At 49.3% G+C, this 20,480-nt stretch overlaps 9 protein-coding genes across 9 annotated transcripts; 5 read left to right on the top strand and 4 right to left on the bottom strand.

Annotated features, from left to right (window-relative positions):
• Positions 1-201: 201 nt before the first annotated feature.
• HD556DRAFT_1245687 (uncharacterized protein) lies at positions 202-423 on the top strand (the record flags this gene model as incomplete). Its single annotated transcript, XM_041298548.1, has 1 exon — positions 202-423. A coding segment is annotated over one exon (222 nt), but the record flags the coding sequence as incomplete, so codon positions are not given.
• A 798-nt stretch (positions 424-1,221) lies between these two features.
• HD556DRAFT_1405825 (Cdc37 N terminal kinase binding-domain-containing protein) lies at positions 1,222-3,015 on the top strand. Its single transcript, XM_041303984.1, has 3 exons — positions 1,222-1,837; positions 1,893-2,335; positions 2,394-3,015. Exons 1-3 carry the CDS (start codon positions 1,295-1,297, stop codon positions 2,875-2,877), a joined length of 1,470 nt encoding a protein of 489 aa, XP_041155451.1. The 5' UTR covers positions 1,222-1,294; the 3' UTR covers positions 2,878-3,015.
• Positions 3,016-5,177, bottom strand: HD556DRAFT_1405821 (uncharacterized protein). Its single transcript, XM_041303983.1, has 6 exons — positions 4,876-5,177; positions 4,711-4,812; positions 4,477-4,658; positions 4,219-4,423; positions 3,217-4,166; positions 3,016-3,167 (listed from the first exon to the last, which is right to left on the bottom strand). Exons 2-5 carry the CDS (start codon positions 4,778-4,780, stop codon positions 3,220-3,222), a joined length of 1,404 nt encoding a protein of 467 aa, XP_041155450.1. The 5' UTR covers positions 4,781-4,812; positions 4,876-5,177; the 3' UTR covers positions 3,016-3,167; positions 3,217-3,219.
• A 1,353-nt stretch (positions 5,178-6,530) lies between these two features.
• HD556DRAFT_919005 (uncharacterized protein) lies at positions 6,531-7,429 on the bottom strand. The gene has a single exon (XM_041312037.1). It carries the CDS (start codon positions 7,161-7,163, stop codon positions 6,645-6,647), a length of 519 nt encoding a protein of 172 aa, XP_041155449.1. The 5' UTR covers positions 7,164-7,429; the 3' UTR covers positions 6,531-6,644.
• Positions 7,315-8,990, bottom strand: HD556DRAFT_918973 (ARM repeat-containing protein). The gene is made up of 7 exons (XM_041312036.1): positions 8,792-8,990; positions 8,508-8,641; positions 8,244-8,425; positions 7,939-8,169; positions 7,652-7,883; positions 7,437-7,604; positions 7,315-7,369 (listed from the first exon to the last, which is right to left on the bottom strand). The coding sequence occupies exons 1-6, from the start codon at positions 8,940-8,942 to the stop codon at positions 7,533-7,535; spliced, it is 1,002 nt and encodes a 333-aa protein (XP_041155448.1). The 5' UTR covers positions 8,943-8,990; the 3' UTR covers positions 7,315-7,369; positions 7,437-7,532.
• Positions 8,991-9,025: 35 nt separating this feature from the next.
• On the top strand, positions 9,026-10,059 carry HD556DRAFT_1434176 (ribosomal protein L10-domain-containing protein; the record flags this gene model as incomplete). The annotated part of the gene is made up of 5 exons (XM_041305299.1): positions 9,026-9,053; positions 9,117-9,175; positions 9,299-9,396; positions 9,447-9,546; positions 9,595-10,059. The coding sequence occupies 5 exons, from the start codon at positions 9,026-9,028 to the stop codon at positions 10,057-10,059; spliced, it is 750 nt and encodes a 249-aa protein (XP_041155447.1).
• Positions 10,060-11,289: 1,230 nt separating this feature from the next.
• Positions 11,290-12,256, top strand: HD556DRAFT_1405796 (uncharacterized protein). Its single transcript, XM_041303982.1, has 2 exons — positions 11,290-12,100; positions 12,153-12,256. The coding sequence occupies exon 1, from the start codon at positions 11,475-11,477 to the stop codon at positions 11,754-11,756; it is 282 nt and encodes a 93-aa protein (XP_041155446.1). The 5' UTR covers positions 11,290-11,474; the 3' UTR covers positions 11,757-12,100; positions 12,153-12,256.
• Positions 12,257-14,146: 1,890 nt separating this feature from the next.
• HD556DRAFT_918616 (uncharacterized protein) lies at positions 14,147-16,922 on the top strand. The gene is made up of 3 exons (XM_041312035.1): positions 14,147-15,666; positions 15,854-16,286; positions 16,638-16,922. Exons 1-3 carry the CDS (start codon positions 14,307-14,309, stop codon positions 16,885-16,887), a joined length of 2,043 nt encoding a protein of 680 aa, XP_041155445.1. The 5' UTR covers positions 14,147-14,306; the 3' UTR covers positions 16,888-16,922.
• A 1,209-nt stretch (positions 16,923-18,131) lies between these two features.
• HD556DRAFT_1405763 (SRF-TF-domain-containing protein) lies at positions 18,132-20,208 on the bottom strand. The gene is made up of 3 exons (XM_041303981.1): positions 19,486-20,208; positions 19,408-19,421; positions 18,132-19,360 (listed from the first exon to the last, which is right to left on the bottom strand). Exons 1-3 carry the CDS (start codon positions 19,928-19,930, stop codon positions 18,503-18,505), a joined length of 1,317 nt encoding a protein of 438 aa, XP_041155444.1. The 5' UTR covers positions 19,931-20,208; the 3' UTR covers positions 18,132-18,502.
• Positions 20,209-20,480: the final 272 nt, after the last annotated feature.

Below are 20,480 nucleotides of genomic sequence, written 5' to 3'. Positions count from 1 at the left end.
CCAAATAGCAAATATTTTTCAACCGAGTCAAACTCACTACTTGTTACTGAACTCCCACCTGACGTCAAAATCGAACGCTCGTACCACTCGGCCTCGACTGGCTCAAATGGCCCTTGATTTTTTGTCAGCACCTGGTATGTAGGCTTACAAGTGGTATTAACAACGATCTAATACTTCATAGCTTCCTCAGCTGATGCCGAACGTGCTTTCTCCGGTGGCCATCTACAAGTGAACCATCTTCAACATGGTATCAGCTCCCAGACCTTCAAAGCCCAGGTTGCTGTTGGATCGTGGTTCAACACGCCTCTTATGCCGGACCTTGGTGTCGCGACGAATATCATGCGGCAGAAGATGGCAAAGGGCAAGGAAAAAGAAATGGGCAGGCTGGTGTCATCAAAATCGACTCTGATTGAGATTGTGTAGTACTACATATGTTGTATCTACAATTCATAATGTGTCACGACTCACCCGCGGATGACCCGTACCATCTGCAGATCCACCCGTGGTACTCTCACCCGTACGGGTGCGGGTAGGCCTCTGAAGTTCCATCAAGGCTTGAGCAGTAGCGAAACCTCGCAACTTCATTCACAGGCTAACAACTTGTATGTTAGTTGAAAAGGGGATGCAAATTCAATAAAACGAACCTAGTCAGACGCGGGGAATATTTAGCGTGCGAGCTGAAGTTCCAGCTGCATATCATGGACACGAGGGCGATTCCGAAGCCTGCAAGAAGTTCATTGCTTGGTAATAAGACAAATTGAAGACGCCTGCAGCATGGTTGATTCACATCCCACAGCCGGAAAGTGTTATCCTCAGAACCTGTTGCGATGCGAATCCCATCCGGAGAGAACGAGACTGACCAGACACGACTAGTGTGCCCCAACAAGGGCTCACCGACTGGCTGACCTGTCGCTGTATTCAACAGCCGGACAGTGCCATCCTCAGAACCAGTCGCGAAGTGGGTCCCATCCGGCGATAGCGAAACTGAGGTAATGAAATTGGTGTGGCTCCGTAAGGACTGACCAACTGGCTGCCCGGTAGCTGCATCTCACACTCGGATAGTGGTATCCGCAGAACCAGTCGTAATTCGAGTTCCGTCCGGAGAGAATGAGACTGAGGTGACCCAAAAAGTGTGCCCCAGCAAGGCGCTAAGCATTGGCGGGATTGAATGACATGGCCGTTCGAAACATCGAACAGAGTTTAAATTCCGCTCGGAGGTGCCGACGCATACTTTGTCCGAATCCTGATCGAGATCGGTCGATTCCTCTTGATCAGCGCAAAGACGTACGTCGCAATGCCGCTAAACTATTCCAAATGGGATCAACTCGAGCTCTCTGATGATTCCGATATCGAAGGCCATCCGAACGTCGACAAGCGTTCTCTCATCAGATGGAAACAACGGGATATTCACGAGAAGCGCGAGGCCCGCAAAACCAAGATCTCAGCCCTCCACGCCGAGATCGCATGCAATGGCGTCCTCTCTCCACGTCTGCACAGAATTCGCGCTACACTAGGCAGCGCAGACGGCGGGTTAATATACTTCCAACAGTTGGTAGAGAGATTACAAACGCAGCCATCTCCAGAGGCGCCGCCGACGAACGCCAAAGATCAACCAACTTACGACGCGATGGTGTTATCTCTGCTCCTGCAGGTTTGGGATGGCGCCAAGAGCCTCCCTGCAGATGAGCGGGAGGCTGCTGTACTCAGCGGTCTCGATGCGCACATCAAGCAGCTCGCACATCACACACAGAAGCTGGGGAAGGATCTTGTTGACGAGGAAAATGAACAGAAGAAGCACATAACGAGTGAGGATATCCACGAAGGCTTCGATAGCAAGGTAAGATCGGCGATATCTTACTCTTGATTGATGGTATTCACGACGCTCCCGATAGTACACTCCCGCTAAACCACCGCCTCCACCCGTAAAGAATGCTAAAATCGACGCGCCGACAAAGACCAAGGCGACCAAAACCACCGAGTTCGAGGTGCTGAATCCTACTGCCTCGAATTCTAATGCGCCATTGTCGTCGGTTACTCCGAATCATTCTCCAGACTCGGTTGAGGAAGATGAGTTAGAGGAGGAGCTTCCAGAACTTACGCCTTCTCTCGAACAATTCTCTCAATTATCGTTATGGGAGTACACCCAATCTTTCAACTTCATTCAAGCAAATCGCGACGTCGTCGTTCCCGGTGCATCTGACGCGTTACTTGTGGCGGCTTTCCGTGCAGAGTCGAAGGGCCAGTTCGGATACGCAAAGAAGTGCGTGCACCAAAGCTTACTCCTGCAGTACTGCGATAAGCTAGGTAAAGATGGCGTCCGACTATTTTTCCAGAAGCAAGTACCTAATTCCTGCGCAAGCTGACGTACATATACTAATTTGATATCTTCGTAGGATGATCTCAGGCGACCAGCGCGCCATCTCCGTCTTCGTCAATGATGTTGAAGGCACATATTCTCACCTTAAGACGCGTGCAAAAGCAGCAGCAACAGAGACTTCTGACGTGCAGAAGGAGCAGATACAACTTGTGCCCGAGAATCCTTCTGCCACTATCTCGTTCAACGTACCTGATGGTCCTCCGCCTGAGGACTTGCGCCTCGAGGGTCCAGGGACGGAGGACCTGGACCTTGAACAAGTTCGCGAAGCATTGCACATGCGATGGGATGTCTTCCAGAGCTTCACCGAGGACCTCAAGGCTGCGCTCAAAGTTGGGACACTGGAAGAGGTCAACAGAGTGCTTGGCAGTATGGAAGTTAGCGTTGCGGAAGACGTAGTGGCAAAGCTTGATGCGGCTGGTATCATGAGCTTCGTGTCGGGAGGTATCAGGGATGAGACTGGAGATGAGGACAAGGAAGAAGTCGAAGAGAATGCCGAATAACTTAATCCAAGGAGTATGTGTTTCTATGTCAAGACGCGTGCATATTGCTGTATTGTATAATTGCTTTCGAACGAAGAGTCCGATGTATATTGTACATCAATGTCATCTTGCTGACTTGCTTGTCCCGATTCTTTGGTAAGAAGATACGCAGTGCAAACGGCGGCATTGCAGGAAACTTGAAAGATGGAGTCTCAAAATAGCCACTGATTTACACGGGACACGTCTATACAACTAGTCGCGCAAGACAATTGTAAATAACAAAACCTCCCAGCCGTGTATTCAGTCCCTTACTACTACCTCCCGAATTAGCGGAAGTCACTGCGTGCTGTTGGTGCGCACCTTTCAATCGGAATTTCCATTGAGCCCATAAACCAAACCCAAGGCCACTCTAGCAGCTGCCCTCTTACGTTCCTGCGAATCGGGCATCCCCGCAATTTCCTCCTTAAGACCCTGAAGCGCGCTCAGCATGCTTTGCAGATCGAAGCGCTCGAGGTCCGTCTCTGGTGGGTCGGCGGTTTCAACTTCAGACGGCACGGAAAGATCCCCTTGCAGCGAACAGACATCATTTTCATCAGTGGGTGAGAAAGCAAGAGATGTTGCACCGAAGATACGCTCTGAGGTTGCAGCAATCTCAGCATTTGAAGGCATTTCGTCGCTAGAATCTTCGTGTTTGGGGGATTCTTCTGCTTCTGGGTCTCCAAAATCGGAGACCGACCCTAACGACCTATAAGATATACCGAGATCTGAGGCATTCGCGGATAAGCGAGAAAAGTCGTGCTCTTCATTGGCTGGCGTCGATCGCCCGGAAGTATCAGAACCAGAGTCGAAAGTGAACGTTGAACTGAAGCTCAACGAAGGGAGAGGTGGGATTTGTCTCTCAGATGGTATTTGTGCAAGCTGAGTTTCAGCATCTGCTGCAGACGCTGAAGCAGACACGAAAGCGGTGAAATCGTCGTCAAACGTGTGATTGTAGAGGCCCTGGGTAGAGGAATCCTCTGTAGGCGACAAGCTGCCGGTTGTGGCTGCGGCACTCCACGGATCATTGCTTATGGTTTTCTCACTTGTATGAAGATGTCCTTCGAAATTGTCTTCGTCGAGCCACCGCTCTAACTCTTCGAGTTCTCGCTGCATACGATCACGCCCTCCTGGGGAGCGCGTAGCGATGAGACTGCTGAGGTCTTCTCCGGTATCACGGTTCGTCGTCAAGAGGCCAAGACCCCTTCCTTTGGAGGTTTGTACCATGGAGGGCCACATAATTGTGCTCAATGCATCTATGGCCCGGGAAACTCCTGGAGTGGAACTCAGGACGGGTCTCTCCATGTTTCAGAAACATATGCTTACCGCCATGATCATGATGGTCAGAAGATTTTGATAAATCTTGCACATCAATGAATTCAAACCCCAGGGATCCAAGAAACGAGTCTATTTCGTCATCTTCAGTATCTTCGCCTCCGGGCGTAGTAGACGGAAGCCGAATGGCCAGAGATACTTCGAAATCATGATGGGATAGGCGTTGTGATATCATCTGGACATTCTCCCGGTATGGCTGCTCAAAAGTCAGGCATATACAAAAACTATAGCAAGCCTTTGAGCACTTACCTCTCCGACAGTCCATGTGTACACCACGGCGGGCACGCTTTCTAACTCGTGATTGTTCGGTGTCCAATATGGGAGGTGATGGAATTCGAAGTGCACATCAGCAGTGTAGTACTTGTTCGTGATAGTCCAAGGGATGGTGAATGAATTGTCGGTTGCGATCGGGAGGTCACTCTGTGCCAGTCCTGCGTCGACTCGTCAATGCAAGAAATGATTACACTGCAGCGACAAACGTGCTTTGCAGAAACTGCAAGGTGTCGTCTTTCGAAGAAGAGAGAATGAGGACACGACAAGAACAGTCTGCCATCCGTAGTTCGACGGAAATGGTTTAGAGATCGACTGTACAGTGTGCCGCAGGTGCAAATTCAGATAATTTTCCAGAAAACCATATACGAAACACACCTTGAGCAGGCGGTTTCTTAGACAGAAGCTGATGTTATAGGCCGTGGTAAGCGATGAGCTCGATGGAAGCAACAAGATGAGTTCGTCTGCTGAGTAAATCCAAAGGGATTGACTCGGACTCGGACGCGATTTCAGCGCAAACTCAGCTCATCAGTGAACCCATGAGTTAAAAGTTTTTTGCATCAATGTAGCATTTGTAAACTTCTGCTCCTGCTAAACATAACATATGCTAGTATTTATGCTATAGTCGCCATCGCGAGCAACTTGAAGGAACGGGAGCGTGGTGGAATGGAACAAATAAGGGATTGCAAATATGTACACAACAGGGTAGTTCAACGATACCGACTCCTTAACCTACCCTACCAGTGAAACATCATCAATGCATCAACTTTCTCTGGAATCGTGAAGCTACAGGACTGGCGCCGCTGTAATATTCTGCTTCTCATGGCTCAACCAACCAACCAAGCTTCTACTGGCAGGGACTAGCCTCTACATTAGCCACGGCCAAACAGCAGCCGTCCAGAACTGCAGGACCCGCAATATAAGTAACCTCGGCCTTCCCGGAAGTTGAGAATGTACTAGTAAGCGCGGTAAATTCTTTCTCTTGCGCACAACGTGCCATGCTCATATTTACTCCGCATGAATATGTGGGCCCGGATAATATTTATGTCCACAATCGGTACTATGGAGACGCGGGAGGAGGTTGCGCGTCAGTTCAATCTTATCGATAACAGGACGCTGCTGGGCCAGGATGTTCGTTATCTACTAGAGTGCCCTGAGGTATTCCACTCACTGAGAACCTCCAAGTCACATCAGCGTGCACACGTCGACTAAACCTCCACCGATGTCATGGATCTTGTCTATTGGGCACGTTTGAGATCAGTTCTACCGGTTTAAATAACCGGCAAAACTCCAGGGTATGTAAACTATTGAGTATGACCTCGCCATTCGACCTCATCTAGAATTAATAGCCTGTGGAATTATTCCTTGTTCGACCCGATCCAACTCGCTAAAAATCAAAGGCATTTCTCTCGAGCACTTCAGCTTAATGCTTTGATCTTCTTCGGTTCTTTTCAACTCCTCGAAAGCCGCAAACTTCAGCGGCAACGTCGTCAAGCGAGATACCCTCTGCACCAGTACAGCGACACGGAGGGCGTCCTCCAGCATGCACCATCTTACTCTAGAGACGTCGGCTTTCATGTCGTTGAATTTAAATGGTATCATCAGATCTAAACCATATCTCCTAGTCTCGGGTGTTTTTAGAGTTCTGCCAGATTTTGCCACTGTCCCTTCGCATGAGGTCAGGCATAACTGGTTTTGCCAGACCAGTTGGCAAAACTCCAAGTTCTGCCAGAAGAGTTGCGCTGCATGGCATCGGCTCGCCTGTGCCCGTTTGCGCGCGCGCGCTGTTAATGCCAAACGCAGTTGTCGTTCCAAAACATTCAGTATAAATAAGATCATGTTTCCTTCACAACGTTACCAACCACATCCCTCTCCTGGGACCCGGCATTCCAGCTTTTCACCCATTGCACCTTGCAGTACATCATGTTTTTCCTTTCTTTTGCTTCAAGCATTATGCTATAAAATAATTAGTCGATGCACTAATGCGAGCATTGGTAGCATGCACTTGGGATTAATAACGCGCCCAAATTCAGTAATTTGATATACATGCGAGACCCAGCAAACTATATATGATCGTAGCGGCGCTGGGAAGCGCCAGCTGTCCCCGACTCGAAGAAAAATGATAGATTGGCAGCAATCGATATGCATCAAAACCATTCACCTCTGCCAGTATATTCTGTTTTCATTTTAGACAGGTTTAGGGGCTCGATAGCGTGTTCCTGTGACAGACATTCGGTAGCAAGCACGCCAAACTCACGAGCAAGAATCTGACAAACAGACACACTTGCTCCAGTATGAAATCGGTATAGTGCACATCGCTCAACATGATTCGCGAGTGTTTTTCGATGAGACTCGGAGCCTGTTGTAGAGTGTGCGACAGCGTGGCGTAAATCGATGTATTGATACGCGTCTGGACGTCGGTGCGGTTCAGCTTCTCTAAACACCGAGTAAGTAACATCATCAACAAATTCCGAAATCCATGATGAAGACGTGGTTTTAAAGGCTCGCGTAGCTGTGAAAGCGATAGCAAGAGATACACTAAAGACAGGAAGAGCATTAGCCACCGCAGGGCCGTACAAGTTCTGAAACTCAGCAGCGGGCGAAGTGCCCCATATTCTTGTGCAAGCAGGTGGGACAAGTGCCATCAAGAGACTCTTGAAGATCATGTTGTACACAGAGATCCTCGATCTTGAATTCTCGCAGGGGATGGGCGAAATCTGCAGCTGAGAGAATAATAACACAGGCCTGGGGCAACAGAAGAAGAGGGAAAATTAGGAGCGGAGACAACATCATGAATGCACAGAATGATTGTCCGTTTCTGCTTGTTCTGCGGAAAAGGAAAATATATATGGTCGCGTCTTCCTAGTAGAATCTAATGGTGATGCAGACGCAGATCAGAGGAGAAACTGATTGTATAAAGAACATAAGGGCTTGCCGACCTTTCGGGATCCCAAAATTCATCACATTTGGCGCAAATTCGGCGCGCTGATCACATTTATGAGTTGATTAACAATTAGATTCGACGACGACACAAATCAGGCAGGAGTAGCCTCTACCCTAACACTCTCCAGTCCATTCGCATACTGGAATTGCCCCGAGTTCTCATACTACCAATTGTCAGAGGTAGATTCAGAGGAAACGAGAAATAACACACCTCCCACATGTCAACAGCAATCTGACAGCTCTCCCGCACAACGCGCGGAGAATCCTCGCGCGTCATCCATTCTTTCAGATGGGGCAGCACCTCAGGTGTGGCAATTCCTCCAAGCGCCTCCGCAGCCTCGTGTCGCACCATATCGGACTCAGATGCGTCCTGCAGAACATCAAGCAGCGAGGGTACAGAGTGCACGCTCAAGAGTTGACCGAAAACAAAGGCGATTTCGTGCCTGCAGTACATGAGTTCAGCGTCGTGACCAAGTCAAAAATGGAAAAGAGGCAGACTTGAATAGAGCGCTGTCATCAGAGAATCCTGCTGCTAGTGCATCCACGGCCGCTGGCGTCCCGATGTTGCGGAGTGCAAACATAGCCCGATAGCGCTGGAAAAGGGGGACAGAAGTATCCAAAAGCGTGGTACGGAGGGAGACAATTGCAGATTCAGACAGGTCATCAGGTTTGGGCTGGCCAGAGAGAAGTTTGGAGGATGGTGGAGCGGGGTCGATGGAGGTGTATGCCCTGTGTAAGTGTTGTGAATCACGCAGTAAAGGACGTAGAATGGAATATCCAAACAGGACATGAAAGCTACATACGGAGTCTGATCTGAAGATTCTTTTGACACAAGATGCTGGCGTCCCTCTTCAGAATTATCCCATTCAATTTTGGCGAGCGCGATCTCGCACGTCTCACGCACGCTCCTGTTGGGATCTGTGAGGTACTTCGTGAGGACTACCTTGAAATCAGGCGATGAGATTGCGCCTATTGCTTCTGCTGCCTGTCTCGAATGCTAATTAGCATCATGATGCACTGGAGCATACAAAAGCGGGACTGCGAAGCGGGACGATGGAGACGCTCACCTCATGCCGTACCATCGGATCCTCGTCCAGATTCTCCAGCACTGATTGAAGAACTGGGAGAGCTGAGACAAGCTTCATCTGTCCTAAGCAGTACGCAAGCTCATGCTTGAGCAGTGCCGAGTGATCGGCAAAGCCTAGCAGATGAATCATGCATCAGCGCACGCTCATCTTAGCGGGGAATCGTATATAAGGCCTTTCATGAAAAGAGATGACAGTTTATGTTAAGATCGAAAGAAAAAGTATCGCACAAACAAAAATTCAGAGAGCAGACAAAATACACGTACCTTCAGAGATGATCTTAACTGCATCGTCATTCTTCAAGCTTTTCAACGTGAAGAGAGCTCTGAAACGATCATGCAATGGAACAGTACCACTCGTGTTCAGGAGAGCAGCGCGGAGCGCAGAGAGCTCCCTTGGAGAAACTGCGTCCGACATCGAGGAAGATCGAGATAAAAGATAATTCGGCCCAGCGGACTTTTGATTTCATTTGCTAAACCTTGTTCTCCTACATACATATCATGCCCAAGTCAAAACGTTCGCAAATCGGCAAGTTTACACTCTTTGATGGATCGTGATGAAGGCTGATGTTGTATTCTGCGTGGATGATAGTATCTCTCACAAAAGTCGCGAAAAAGACGAGGGAGCATAAAAATCTACTCTTGGCCGAGGTTAGTTTTTGTGGAATCTGTTCTTTCCTCTGGATGCATTCTACGGAGACAGACCCATAATTGCAAGACGGTTTCTACTGCTTGGCCCCCTGCTATGCAAGTGCTAAACGTTTCTTCCCCAAGGTACAACAAAATGCCGAAAAATGGAAGTACTGCTGGTTGTTTCAAGTCGGCGCGATGCGAAATGCACATCTAAAAACGGTGCGAAAACTATGGAAAGAGTATGTCCTCGCTTCTTTTACTGTCTATACCATCGACTCACTACTTGCAGTTCTGCACGGATATTTTTTGGTCGAGGAGCGGTAATGGCCAAAGCATTGGGCACGACAGTAGAAGAAGAGCACCGAATGGGACTCCACCAACTAGCCCAGGTGAGTCACCATTTCCAAGTTCATCTCAGCTTTAACAAAATATGTCAGCAAATAAAAGGCCAGGTAGGGCTGTTTTTCACAGACTCGGAACCTCAAGAAGTGACAGAGTGGTTCAACGATTTCCAACAAGCGGATTATGCGCGAACGGGAAACAAGGCTACGCGGACGGTGATACTGCCTGCAGGACCTGTGATGCGGGTGCACTCTGACCCGCCTGAACCGTTCCCACATAACGAGGACCCGCAACTCCGGAAGCTGGGTCTTACGACATCGATGAAGCGGGGTGTACCAACGCTTGAAAATCCTCATCGAGTATGTGATAAAGGGAAGGTTTTGACGGGCGAGCAGGCACAGCTACTCAAACTTCTTGGTGAGAAGATGGTGGTGTTCAAGGTTGGATTGTTGGCAAGGTGGGACGCTGCTAGCGGGGAGGTTGTTCAAGTTGAGGGTGGATGTACGGATATAGAACGGGAAGGTGATGAGATCGAAGACGAGGATGAGATGAGCGAGTGAGTTTCAACTGAGCGCTTTACTATGTGTACATCTCGATTTACTCGACTTGACTGGGCACGAGGATGTAAAGACTACAAGAAGACGACGGGACACGTATGTGTTTATCAAGTTCTGTCACGAAAATAATTGGCAAGATTTACTGTGCCGACGGTGCTTTAGCACAACATGTATCAGTTTGATAAAAAGTTACAGGAAATGTTCCGCCTTCTCGGTGTTAACATCAGCGTGCGGGTGCGTAGTGATGAGGTAGGAGAAAATGCCCCTAACTTGAGTCTCCTCTCCCCTTCCTACCAAGTCTGACACTTTCGAGGATAGAAAGTCTGTAACTGACACATCTCCCACATATGATGAGATCGCCCTGTCCACATTCTGTCCACTCCATTGGCAGATGGCAGCCGAGTTTATTCTCCTTTCTATTGAAGAAGCAGAGACGAACAATTGTCCTATCATGCATCCATGATATAGTCTCCGCTCCTAATCTCACTCATTTCTCTGTCACAAAAATAGCCAATTGCTTGCTTTTGCATAAAGATGTTCCAGAAACGCCTGCGCGCAAATCCAACACAGGGATTTGGCATTGAATTTATTGCAGGGGGTATGTATGAGCCATACCAGTACCTCTTAGTATTTCTGGTGCTGATGTCAATCTTTGCAGGGTACATATGGTTATTAAGATCCCGTTTGGCGAATGAGCGATGGCGCATTGATCTTAGACTTTCTCATGATAGTTTGCCGGCGTGTATAGACTCCATTGTGCTCGTCATCCAGGCACCCAGTGAGAAAACCTCACTCGAATTCCGTGTTGTCGAAAATTTACCATGAAACCCGTGGACCGGTACGTTCGTTTTAAGTCAAAGCATACTGATTCACAATTCATCTTTCCACTGTTGGTAATGCAGATCTGAGGCCTGGGCTGTCGAGGCACCAGAAAGCCGCCGCGGCTGCCACACGTTCTACTGGCTTTTGGACTGGCTGATGAACGAGTAAATCCTCCCTATCTTGTTTTACAGTTGTTCTGATAACCATGTTGTTAGTACAACCATGATGGATTGCGATGGCACTCTGCATGCAAAGCTGGAGATCACATTAATGTATTGACTCCTTGGCACTACTACTTACTACTCTTATACTCCGTCACTAGCTTATGTACTTCTAGTATTTATTCTGTCGATTTCGTTGCTTCATGTTATAAAGTGTTGCCTTTGACCCTGATAGTAGATCCCTACTTCAACTCACACGACCATACATCTGAGCATCACATATATCATTACGTAACGGACAATAGTAAACATGGGCACAAGACACCTCACTCGAAGAACGACACCGGATGGAAAAATTTCCACCTCCCCTCGATATCAAAGGCAAGCGCAGTCCTGAATCTCTGCCGCATTGGTCTGAGTGTGCAGAACTCGGCCATGAAGTTCCAATGGTACAGTCCCCATTTTACATCTCGTGGATTACCCCGAACCATCTTTCCTGACCAGCATCGATCAATTAACTTGCCACCAATTCCAGAAGCATACAATTACCTTCTCGTTGTGCAATGTGTTGTCTCCCTATGCGAAGGCTTTGCGTCGTTCACTGGCCCACTGTACACATTCAACATCCTCAGCCTGTCATTCTCGCACCTGCCACTCTTGACCTCTCCACACTTCCGCAGGACGATCATCGTGCATTCTATAGTTGAAAACGGTTGACCCGCGCTTCTCACAGTCCTCTCCTTCATTAACTCGACAAATCTGTCAGACAAGCTCCTCATAGACGTTCTCAGTAGCTATCAAGCTTTGACGGACGTTGTTGGGATGCTCGCCCTCGGCACTCCTCGCGACACATTGTTCAACTCAATTTCCAAATTTCCAATACTTTCGCGAGTAGTGAACCTTACGTTGAACCTCCAACGTCAACTTCCTTTACGGATTAGGGTCGACAGCATCTCTATAGCTTTTCGAGCGAAATCTAGCATGTCTCAAAGTGTCGGTGGTCGTGTGAGCAAGGCGATGCGCGCAAAGCTTGCCGCAGGTGTTTACGAAGTACTTGCGTGGTAAGGGAAAGATGTACTATCAGGGTCAAGGGTAATAAATCATGACATGAAGCAATGAAATCAACAGGATAAATACTACGATAGAACATAGAAGGGCGAGAGTCGCAAGGTTAATAAGATCTCCAGCTTTGTATGCAGGGTGGGATCGCGCCTTGCTAACAACATGATCATCAGATGGGACTCGGAAGACCGGCCAACAGAACGTGCCGTAACTTTTTGACGCCTCAGCGTTACTCTTGAAATCAGTGTGCCTTGACTTGCACGGGGTAGGTGGAACTTTGTCACATTATTCCCATCTTCCCGCTTACACGCGCTGGCAGACTGTCCTGAAAAAGAATAATTCCGATGCACGACCGTTCTTTCGCCCTATGTAATTCCAACAAGTACGTGCGCCCTGCAAGGATTTACAAATGAGTCTCAGGAATACCGAGAGTATCCGTGCGCGTGTTGTACTCGTGCAAGCAAGGAACGAACTCGGTCTTTTTGGGTGTGACAGAGGAAGGAGTCGGGAGGGCTTCTCACCTGTTGTGACCCTCAAAGGGAGGAGTAGGAGCGGAGAGTATATCGGAGAGTCGTTTCTGTCTCATAAAGTCTGTCGCTCCGAGGTGTCGTCGTGTCTTGGTATCATAAATGAGATAAGACGGTCTCAGACGGTCACGGTCGAGGGTAGTCTGAATTCCGGTGAAGTCGTCGCTGGTAGCTTGAAGGCTGATGATCGATGTTCCTTGAAGAGGATCAGTAGCGACCCCTTGAGACTCATTAGTCGAAGACTGATGGGCCAAAATGAAATGCGTACCTGGCGGAGTGTGTTGCTGTCAAGGAACGTTTTGGATTGAGTGTTGGTGTGATTTTATTGGTCGATAAATATGACGTCGGTCTGCTGTGTCGGCTATGTAAGAACGAGCCTAGTATTAATTCAAACATCCAAAATGTTGGCTCCATTTCCTGTATACCTTAAATCTACTGCGGCTTCAACGTCGGTCTCGACGACGACAACGACGACGAAGATGAACGACAGTAGTGATAATTTATCCGATATTATTGATCTCTTTCCGTTTTCTATTTCTTCAACTTATGAACCACTGCCACCTAGACCACCAAAGAATCCGGAAAGGTTGAAGAGGGACTTTGTACCAGTGAGATCCAATTTGACTGATTGTAATGTACTCTAACCAAAGCTTGAATTTGTATAGTTTATACATAGAAGAACTCCACCTCGTTATCCACCACCAACTTCCCCTCTTCCTCCATTACCACCGGATCCAATAATGTATCCTGCGCCGGGTGGTCTCTCTCCATGGACTACGCCATCATACCCATCAAAATCTATACCGACTGTAACTACACCTCAATCAGATTTCATACTACGCGGCCCCGTCGGTGCACGTGCAGCTTCAGCCGCTCTTCCATCCAACGTACGTCTGCCGCGTACAACGCCATCACTCATCCTTATTCATAATCACAGGTACCCAACTCACCCACACTAGATGACAACAAACCATCTTCCGATCCTGCACTCGCACTCAATGTACATGGCGGCATCGACACCTCACGTAGGCTCCACCACCGTTTTAGGCGTTATCAAGTCCCTTATCCCAGGAATTATGAACGAAAGGTTGTAGATCTGTACGTCCCTGTATTCTTCCCTGATCTCAACTCATATCTGTCCAGAGACGCCATCGATACCCTCCTAACCCGCCAAATGAGCGGCGGTTCCTTGACTTGGCATGCATTCCCCAAATCCTGGAACGAACCATCCGCACAGAGTCCCTTCAAGAGAATATTGGATCTAGGCTGCGGTGATGGCGTGTGGGTAATCGAAGCTGCCAAGTACTGGAAAGGCTGCCAAGTCGTCGGTCAGTCCTATCTAAGCTACCCCTTTTGAGGAGTGCTGACTACTTGCAGGTCTTGATATCGTACCTCTCCACCCGGACCTTGCCCGTCTCTCCAGAAACAAGGATCTCCTCAACAGAGTAAGCTGGGTTCAAGCAAATTTGTAAGTCCACCCACCTAGTCCTTATCCCGCTCTCATCCTTGACTTGCACAGCCTCGAAGGCCTTCCATTCCCAAACGAATCCTTCGATTTCGTGCACATAAAGCGTATCGCTCGAGGCGTACCAGAGGACAAGGTCCGTCTGCCTTTCCTCCATCGTACTATGCTGACACCGAATAGTGGGACGACCTCTTCGAAGAAATCACTCGCGTGATGAAACCAGGCGCAGCATTCGAAGTCGTCGAAGAAGACCTGACCTTCCCGGGGTCAGATGGGGAAGGCAGCGAAGTTGGGACCCTGAGAAGTAAAGGAAGCAACATTTCCATGTCCATCTCCAGTCTAAGCCCCGGGACCGGATCAGGGAGGAGCAGCGCAGTTGGGAGCACGAGCAGTTCATCGAGCTCTGCCGGTTCAGCTACCACCCCTGACTCTATGTCCTCCATCACCGTCAACGCCCACTCCCATCGTGACGACCTTTCCAAACAATACCCAACTATATCCATCTCCCTCCCTCCTGACAACCTCTCAGCGCCTTCGACATACCCGTTCATCCATCGTTCCCTATCCGTTCGCCAGCCTCCCTCTGTCGATAGGTCGCACGAGCTGAGGAGGCCGAGGACAGCTACTACACCTCCGAGTCACTTCTCGCAACCGATCCCCTCCTCGCAATCGTTCCCCCCGAACCCCTCACAGCAAATCCTTTCGAACTCCTCTTCGCAGAGCACGTTCCTTTCTTTCTCCTCAGACAACAGCACACCAACACCAAGCACCATGAACAAAATTTCAACGCTTTCACTGACCCCCCACCCCCCACCATCCCAGAAATCTAACAAGGCTGCGCAGGCCGTGTTGATGGAGCCTGCCTTTACTCCGTTTTTCGTCACTGTGGGCTCTAAAACTGGGTCTGGATCTGGGTCTGGTTCTGGTTCTGCTTCCATCAATGGTTCCATTGCTGGTTCCGGCTCTGGCTCTGCGTCTCTCTTTACTCCCAGTATTGCCGGAACCAGTACATCAAGCTCGGGTTCACCCCCAGCACCAAAAAAGAATAAAGCAGCGCAGGCAGTGCTGATGGAACCTAATGCTGCCTTTTTTTTGCCGCAGAATAAGAGCCGGGTTTCGTTGATGGGGGAGAGCTCTAGCTCTAGTTCGGGTTCGAGTCAATCCGGGAAGGAGAGCGGCAAGGGACGGAGCAGAGGCTCCTTGGGGAGTCGAGTGACCGGCTTGGGGCTATTCGGTGTCAGGACGAGTCCTAGTGCAACCGTTGGAAGTCCGAGTGCAAGTTCGAGGGTGTTGGATGAAGAGTCGGGTGAGGGAACGGGTCATTTGGATGTACAGTTTTCTGTTAGTACGCCGCCGGATTTGCGGGGTGCGGCGTTTGAGCTAGGGAGCGTTGTACCACTGACACCGCCACTACCACTGGATTCGCGAAGTGTCGTACTGCTGGACGTCGTCCCGCTGGATCCGCGAGACCATACGGTCCTCGAGACGATCTACAATGAGATGCACGCGGATCGGTTCATTAACCTTTCTCCGTTGAGTTTGTTGGCTAATACGGTGGGGCTGTGGTTCAAAGGTGAGTGTTCGTCGTTCATTTCATCATTTTTGGGCGTGGCAGATGATGATGGGCAGTGGAATCATGAAGGGTGTCCCACTCCAACTCGGGTGGTGCCTATATATCCAAAACGTTCACCCCGCTTAAAACATATCTTCTACTTCTCTGCAAGCGATGTCAGGGTTAGAGCTGACTTGGATGCGTGTAGACGTTCGGACGCACCCGCCGATCCTGTTGCGTTTCCCACCGCCGAGGGAACCTGAGAGCTCAAATTCGCTATCGGTATCGAGCGTGGGTGGGTCTGGTGTTGGTGCCGACAGGAATACTTACTCGAAGACCACGATCATCTCGCTGGATGGTCTCAGCAACGGCGCATCGCCCTACGCCTCCCTCGATTGCGCAATCTCTATCCAACGACAGACACAAATGCGGGCTCTGCCGAACCCCGCGTTAGATGTCGACCTAAAGTTCTTGAATCTCCATCTGGCCCTGCGCGTGAAAGAGATCGTAGCATGCGCAGAAGCGATGTGGGAGTGGGTAAGCGAGTTTCAGAGAGGCATGGGGAGGACGGATGGGGTGTATGGCAAGATCATTGGGTTGACGAGGTCGCAGTTTGATGAGCTGTTGTTGAGGTTTGAGCTGTGAGTACTCTTTCTCTCTCTTTTTTTTCTTTCAGTGTGGATGTGTGGATTTGAGTTTGTTGTTCGGTACCAATGCCGTTGATCACTTCTCGGAATCCTGATGGTGAGACCTTGGAGGTGGCGTGGAATCGCCTTTTTTTACTAGCTTCGCGGGGGCACAGCAGCTGGATGATACGCGTTTAGAACATTCAGTCTACGTGCTCCCAATAGGGGCATTGTTTCCAAACAGGGCCAAGTCTAGGGGGATAGTGTTTCAATTCAATCCCTTACTTCTTCTTCTGATTAGCTGAACCAATGGTTTCTGATCTTGTCTTCGCGATAACATGATCTAATCGACTTTTTTTGTTACAGGGATATGAGGGAGCACATGGGTCTCGGATCTGTGCTCGAGGACCGGTTCAATTGGAGTATGATATCGGGGCCGACACCGCAGGAGAAGCGCTCGTTTGACACTGCGTGCGAGAAATGGGAGGCGTATCGGAGGCTTGGGGGTGGGAGTGGTGATCGAACCCCTTGCGCCGTCGGTGTCGCCGCTCCACACCCCGCTACGCGTCTGAGCCGCTCATTACGAGTCTTCGTTGCATGGAAGCCTACAGCATGATGATCATGATCAGCGCTTCTTGCAGCCGGATCTTAGGCAAGTTGCATGTGACCACGAGGCGTGTGGCGAAGCGCCTCGTTTCAGAGTTTGAACCTATTTTTCTTAATATGGGTTGTTCAAGGTTCCGTGCCGTTAGGCCCTTCCTTGTCTTTTTTTTTGGATTATACCCTCACCTTGCGACTTGGGCTTCCATTCATTGCTGTATTGGGATGGGGAGCAGAGGGGGGATAAGGATTTTCTTTTTTTGGGGGGTGAAGGTATCGTAATTTCCTGGTGGCGTTCTCGTTGTCCTCGGCTTGTCCAAGGGGAAGGGGAAAAACCTTGTTCGCCAGCCTGAGTCATTCCGCATATCGTGATTCATATTCTTGGGTCTCAGATATGTCGCCGACTAGTCATTTCCGCTCTCATCATCCCCGCACTTCCCCTCTACCTCCGAAGTTGTATCATTAATCGTGCATGTTTCTGGACGCATGTCCTGTATACCATTTCTAGGTGCTCCAACTAGCCATCTCGGCACCGCTACAGGTGACACACGTTGCATAATTTTATTAAAGCTATTTATTCCATGCATGCTAGGGCTTGTTGTATGCTTTTTATTTACGTGGCTGTCATGGCTAGCGTAGTTGTCATGAGATGAGATTGGTTAGCTGTTATCTGTAGGCGTTCCAGTGACGGACGGGCTGTCCTTTCGGCTTTTCGGATTGACTCAGGTACCATCCAGCATGGAAACGGGTAAGGAATAAACGATTTTCATTGGCTGAACTGCGTAACCGGGAATGTTGGGTTCTACGTACATGATAAGGGTCTTTCCATAGAATTCAACGCATGTGATTATTGGAGCTACCAAGGTCTTGATAACCGGGCGACTCGCACGGTCGTGACGGCACCACAAGGCACGTTTTCATTGAAACAGATTTCTTAAGCTTAAGTTTGGGATTGAACGCTGTCTGTCTGACCTGCTCAAGGAACGTGGGTGATCGATTATGGAGCGACGAGATCCGAGTAGTACGAGCCTGACGTATCGTGAAGGGGTGGAGTAACGTCCACGTACGTCGATCTCGTTCAACTCACTCCATGGAGCTCGAGCAATCACCCATGAGAAAAGAAACAGACTCCGCGACGACGACGACGACTCATCCAGAGGGTCGATCAGAACCAGAAAGGAAAAACGATCGCGTGCCCCCATCGACAGAAATGTACATGCCGCTCCCGTTTCGTTGAACAGTTCACGTTTCAGCCGCGGGTTTTTTTCGTCAATCACTGCCTTTGTTAAACTGCTAATAGCACAGATGCGAGTCGTGTATGGACGGACAGAAACGAGTACGAGCACTTTTGACGCCAACCACATGATAACATCCAAAATACTGAATGAGGTTTGGAGAAAGAAATATGGATAAGACCAAGTCAGGGGGGAAACAATGGGAAATGACCAGGCGGATTCATCAATTATTTGTACAAATTCAGCCAAAATAGCTGTGAGTAACTAACAGCGAAGAAGCTGAAGACGAAGAAGTAGAAGCATGCAGAGAAGTGAGTAAAGCATAAAACAACCCAGTTTGGACGGACAAGAAAGCTTATCATGCATGAAAGTAAGCACACGTCATTATTCGTATCATCATCTTCGGCCATAATGACCACCCTGACTAACTGGCGGGGGCGGGGCCCAATGCGAGTGCTGCGCGGCAGCAGCGGCCAGTCCACCTAAAGGTTGACCGCCCTGGCCTCCAGGGCCACCAGGTCCAGGGTATGAATAAGTACCTGGAGGTGGCAAGCCCATGTGGCCCCCGTACATTCCAGGGTCTGTTGGGCTTCCACCATGTCCACCACCAGGTGCATGATGTCCATGATGTTGGGCATGAGTACCGTACCCTCCAGTCGGGGATGTTCCGTACTGAGGAGATTGAGGCACTTGAGAATGTTGTTGTTGTGGACTCGTCGGAGAGCCAAGTGATATTTGTGGCGGAGGCGGTGCCTGCGGCTGTTGATGTTGAGAGGCAGCTGGGATAGAAAGGGGCGGAGGGATAGTGCTATTTGGAGTTTGCGGCGATCCAGGACCGGTACGACCAGGCCCAGTGCCAGTTGTAGACGGACGCCGACGACGTTTGTCTCCTGCTGCGGCTGCGCGATTACCGCGAGCAGCCTCTTCGTCAGCTTCATCGTCACCGTCCTCCTTCGTGGCGCTTTGAGGGCCACCAACAGGACCACCTGGAATTGCAAGGCCTCCAGGAAGGTTAGTGCTTCCAGGGCCGGGCAAAGACATGGGGCCAGACGCACGACCTATAGGCGTACCGACTGGCATTGAAGAAGGCAGCGAACCATGTGGGGCATTGAGACATGCTTGAATGAGATTCTTGCCCTCTGGTTGAGTGACGAGAGGTTGAAGCTTTGAGGTTGTAAAGGTGTAAACGAGACCTGTTTCTGATACAACGAGTAAAAGGACTTGAGTGCCTGTGAGTGTAGAGAGCTCGTATGCCTAATGATTCGGTTAGATAAGCGAAAGAGTATATTGATGAAATAAACCTTTTTCATGATGCCTGCGAAAGTGTAAGAACATATTGAGGAAAAGTACAGAGAGGGCAAAGGAAGTCGATCGCGTACCAGCTTTCCTTTTGGAGAATGTTATGTGACGTCTCGATTTATCTTGAATAAATTCGATCTTAATCTTTCGCCTTCCTGCCTTCTTGTCCGACTTGGGTTTCTCCTCCTCATCATCGTCGTCTCCACCACTCTCGGCAGCATCTTGATCATGAATGAAACCGTCTTCTGGTACGCCTGGTTGTTGTACTGGTTGTGGAAGATGTTGTTGGTGAGGTTGTTGATTAGCAGGTGGCGGTGGTTGCTGTTGAGGATCCGCAATGACGGGATTTGCGAGATTGAGGTCCGTGCGTTGGCGCTTACGCATTGTTGGTGAGGAGGCGGCGGGGTCGTCTTGAATGCTCTGACCGGAAAGGGAAGGTTGTTGGCTGTGATGAGCCGCGGCGTTGGAATACGGATAAGATGGTGAGTTAGTGGTAGTGGAAGTAGGTTGACGGCGATAGGCCATATGGGTTGTTCACCCTACGACGACGATGAAGAGGACGCGTTGAAATAAAAGATAATTTGAACGTTGAACGCGACTTGGAGGATGTTAGTGTCAGTGCGGACGGCGTCCTTAAAAGGAATCGCTGAAGTTGGAAGGAGGTGGAAAAGGGAGGGAGTTGTCAACGGGGCGTGTGTTGTCTCAGTCTGGACGATCAAAAAAAGACTGTCCTTGTGGTCATTTATTTGGTCATAATCGGAGTATCAGATGCCCGCCAGGCACACCGCGGTAATCCCCGCCGACTACTTACAGCAATACTTCCGCAGCTATCGCTCCCACGATACCCGCTTCCGTAATTATTTCACTTTCCATTTGGAATTACTATCCCTTTTATAGAAATGATTACCTCGTGGCAATCTCAAACTTATCCATTTTAGTAAAACATGACAAACCTCGTGTCACAAAATTCAGTCTCCGCTTCATCCAATCATAACAATTCTGACGTGACAACCAAAAACAACTTTTGATTGTAATAAAATATACAACAGTCCAAACGCAAGTATGAGCTCATGCT

The sequence above is a fragment of the Suillus plorans genome, assembly GCF_016647745.1.
Source record: "Suillus plorans strain S12 chromosome Unknown HD556scaffold_71, whole genome shotgun sequence".
NCBI classification, from domain to species: Eukaryota; Fungi; Basidiomycota; class Agaricomycetes; order Boletales; family Suillaceae; genus Suillus; species Suillus plorans.
This window is presented reverse-complemented; position numbering and strand designations above follow the sequence as displayed.

Excerpts from the sequence above, each read along its gene's own strand:
- HD556DRAFT_918616 (XM_041312035.1), top strand. The coding sequence starts at position 14,307 with ATGAAACCAGGCGCAGCATTCGAAGTCGTCGAAGAAGACCTGACCTTC. Across the intron at positions 15,667-15,853 it reads GGTGGGGCTGTGGTTCAAAG|ACGTTCGGACGCACCCGCCG; the intron begins GTGAGTGTTCGT and ends GGATGCGTGTAG. Across the intron at positions 16,287-16,637 it reads CTGTTGTTGAGGTTTGAGCT|GGATATGAGGGAGCACATGG; the intron begins GTGAGTACTCTT and ends TTTTTGTTACAG.
- HD556DRAFT_1405825 (XM_041303984.1), top strand. The coding sequence starts at position 1,295 with ATGCCGCTAAACTATTCCAAATGGGATCAACTCGAGCTCTCTGATGAT. Across the intron at positions 1,838-1,892 it reads ACGAAGGCTTCGATAGCAAG|TACACTCCCGCTAAACCACC; the intron begins GTAAGATCGGCG and ends CGCTCCCGATAG. Across the intron at positions 2,336-2,393 it reads GTCCGACTATTTTTCCAGAA|GATGATCTCAGGCGACCAGC; the intron begins GCAAGTACCTAA and ends ATATCTTCGTAG.
- HD556DRAFT_919005 (XM_041312037.1), bottom strand. The coding sequence starts at position 7,163 with ATGATCTTCAAGAGTCTCTTGATGGCACTTGTCCCACCTGCTTGCACA.
- HD556DRAFT_1405763 (XM_041303981.1), bottom strand. The coding sequence starts at position 19,930 with ATGGCCTATCGCCGTCAACCTACTTCCACTACCACTAACTCACCATCT.
- HD556DRAFT_1405796 (XM_041303982.1), top strand. The coding sequence starts at position 11,475 with ATGAAGTTCCAATGGTACAGTCCCCATTTTACATCTCGTGGATTACCC.
- HD556DRAFT_918973 (XM_041312036.1), bottom strand. The coding sequence starts at position 8,942 with ATGTCGGACGCAGTTTCTCCAAGGGAGCTCTCTGCGCTCCGCGCTGCT. Across the intron at positions 8,642-8,791 it reads AGTTAAGATCATCTCTGAAG|GCTTTGCCGATCACTCGGCA; the intron begins GTACGTGTATTT and ends TTCATCTGCTAG. Across the intron at positions 7,605-7,651 it reads TTGCTGTTGACATGTGGGAG|TATGAGAACTCGGGGCAATT; the intron begins GTGTGTTATTTC and ends GACAATTGGTAG.
- HD556DRAFT_1405821 (XM_041303983.1), bottom strand. The coding sequence starts at position 4,780 with ATGGCAGACTGTTCTTGTCGTGTCCTCATTCTCTCTTCTTCGAAAGAC. Across the intron at positions 4,659-4,710 it reads CACCTTGCAGTTTCTGCAAA|GACTGGCACAGAGTGACCTC; the intron begins GCACGTTTGTCG and ends GAGTCGACGCAG. Across the intron at positions 4,167-4,218 it reads TGACCATCATGATCATGGCG|GAGTTTCCCGGGCCATAGAT; the intron begins GTAAGCATATGT and ends GTTCCACTCCAG.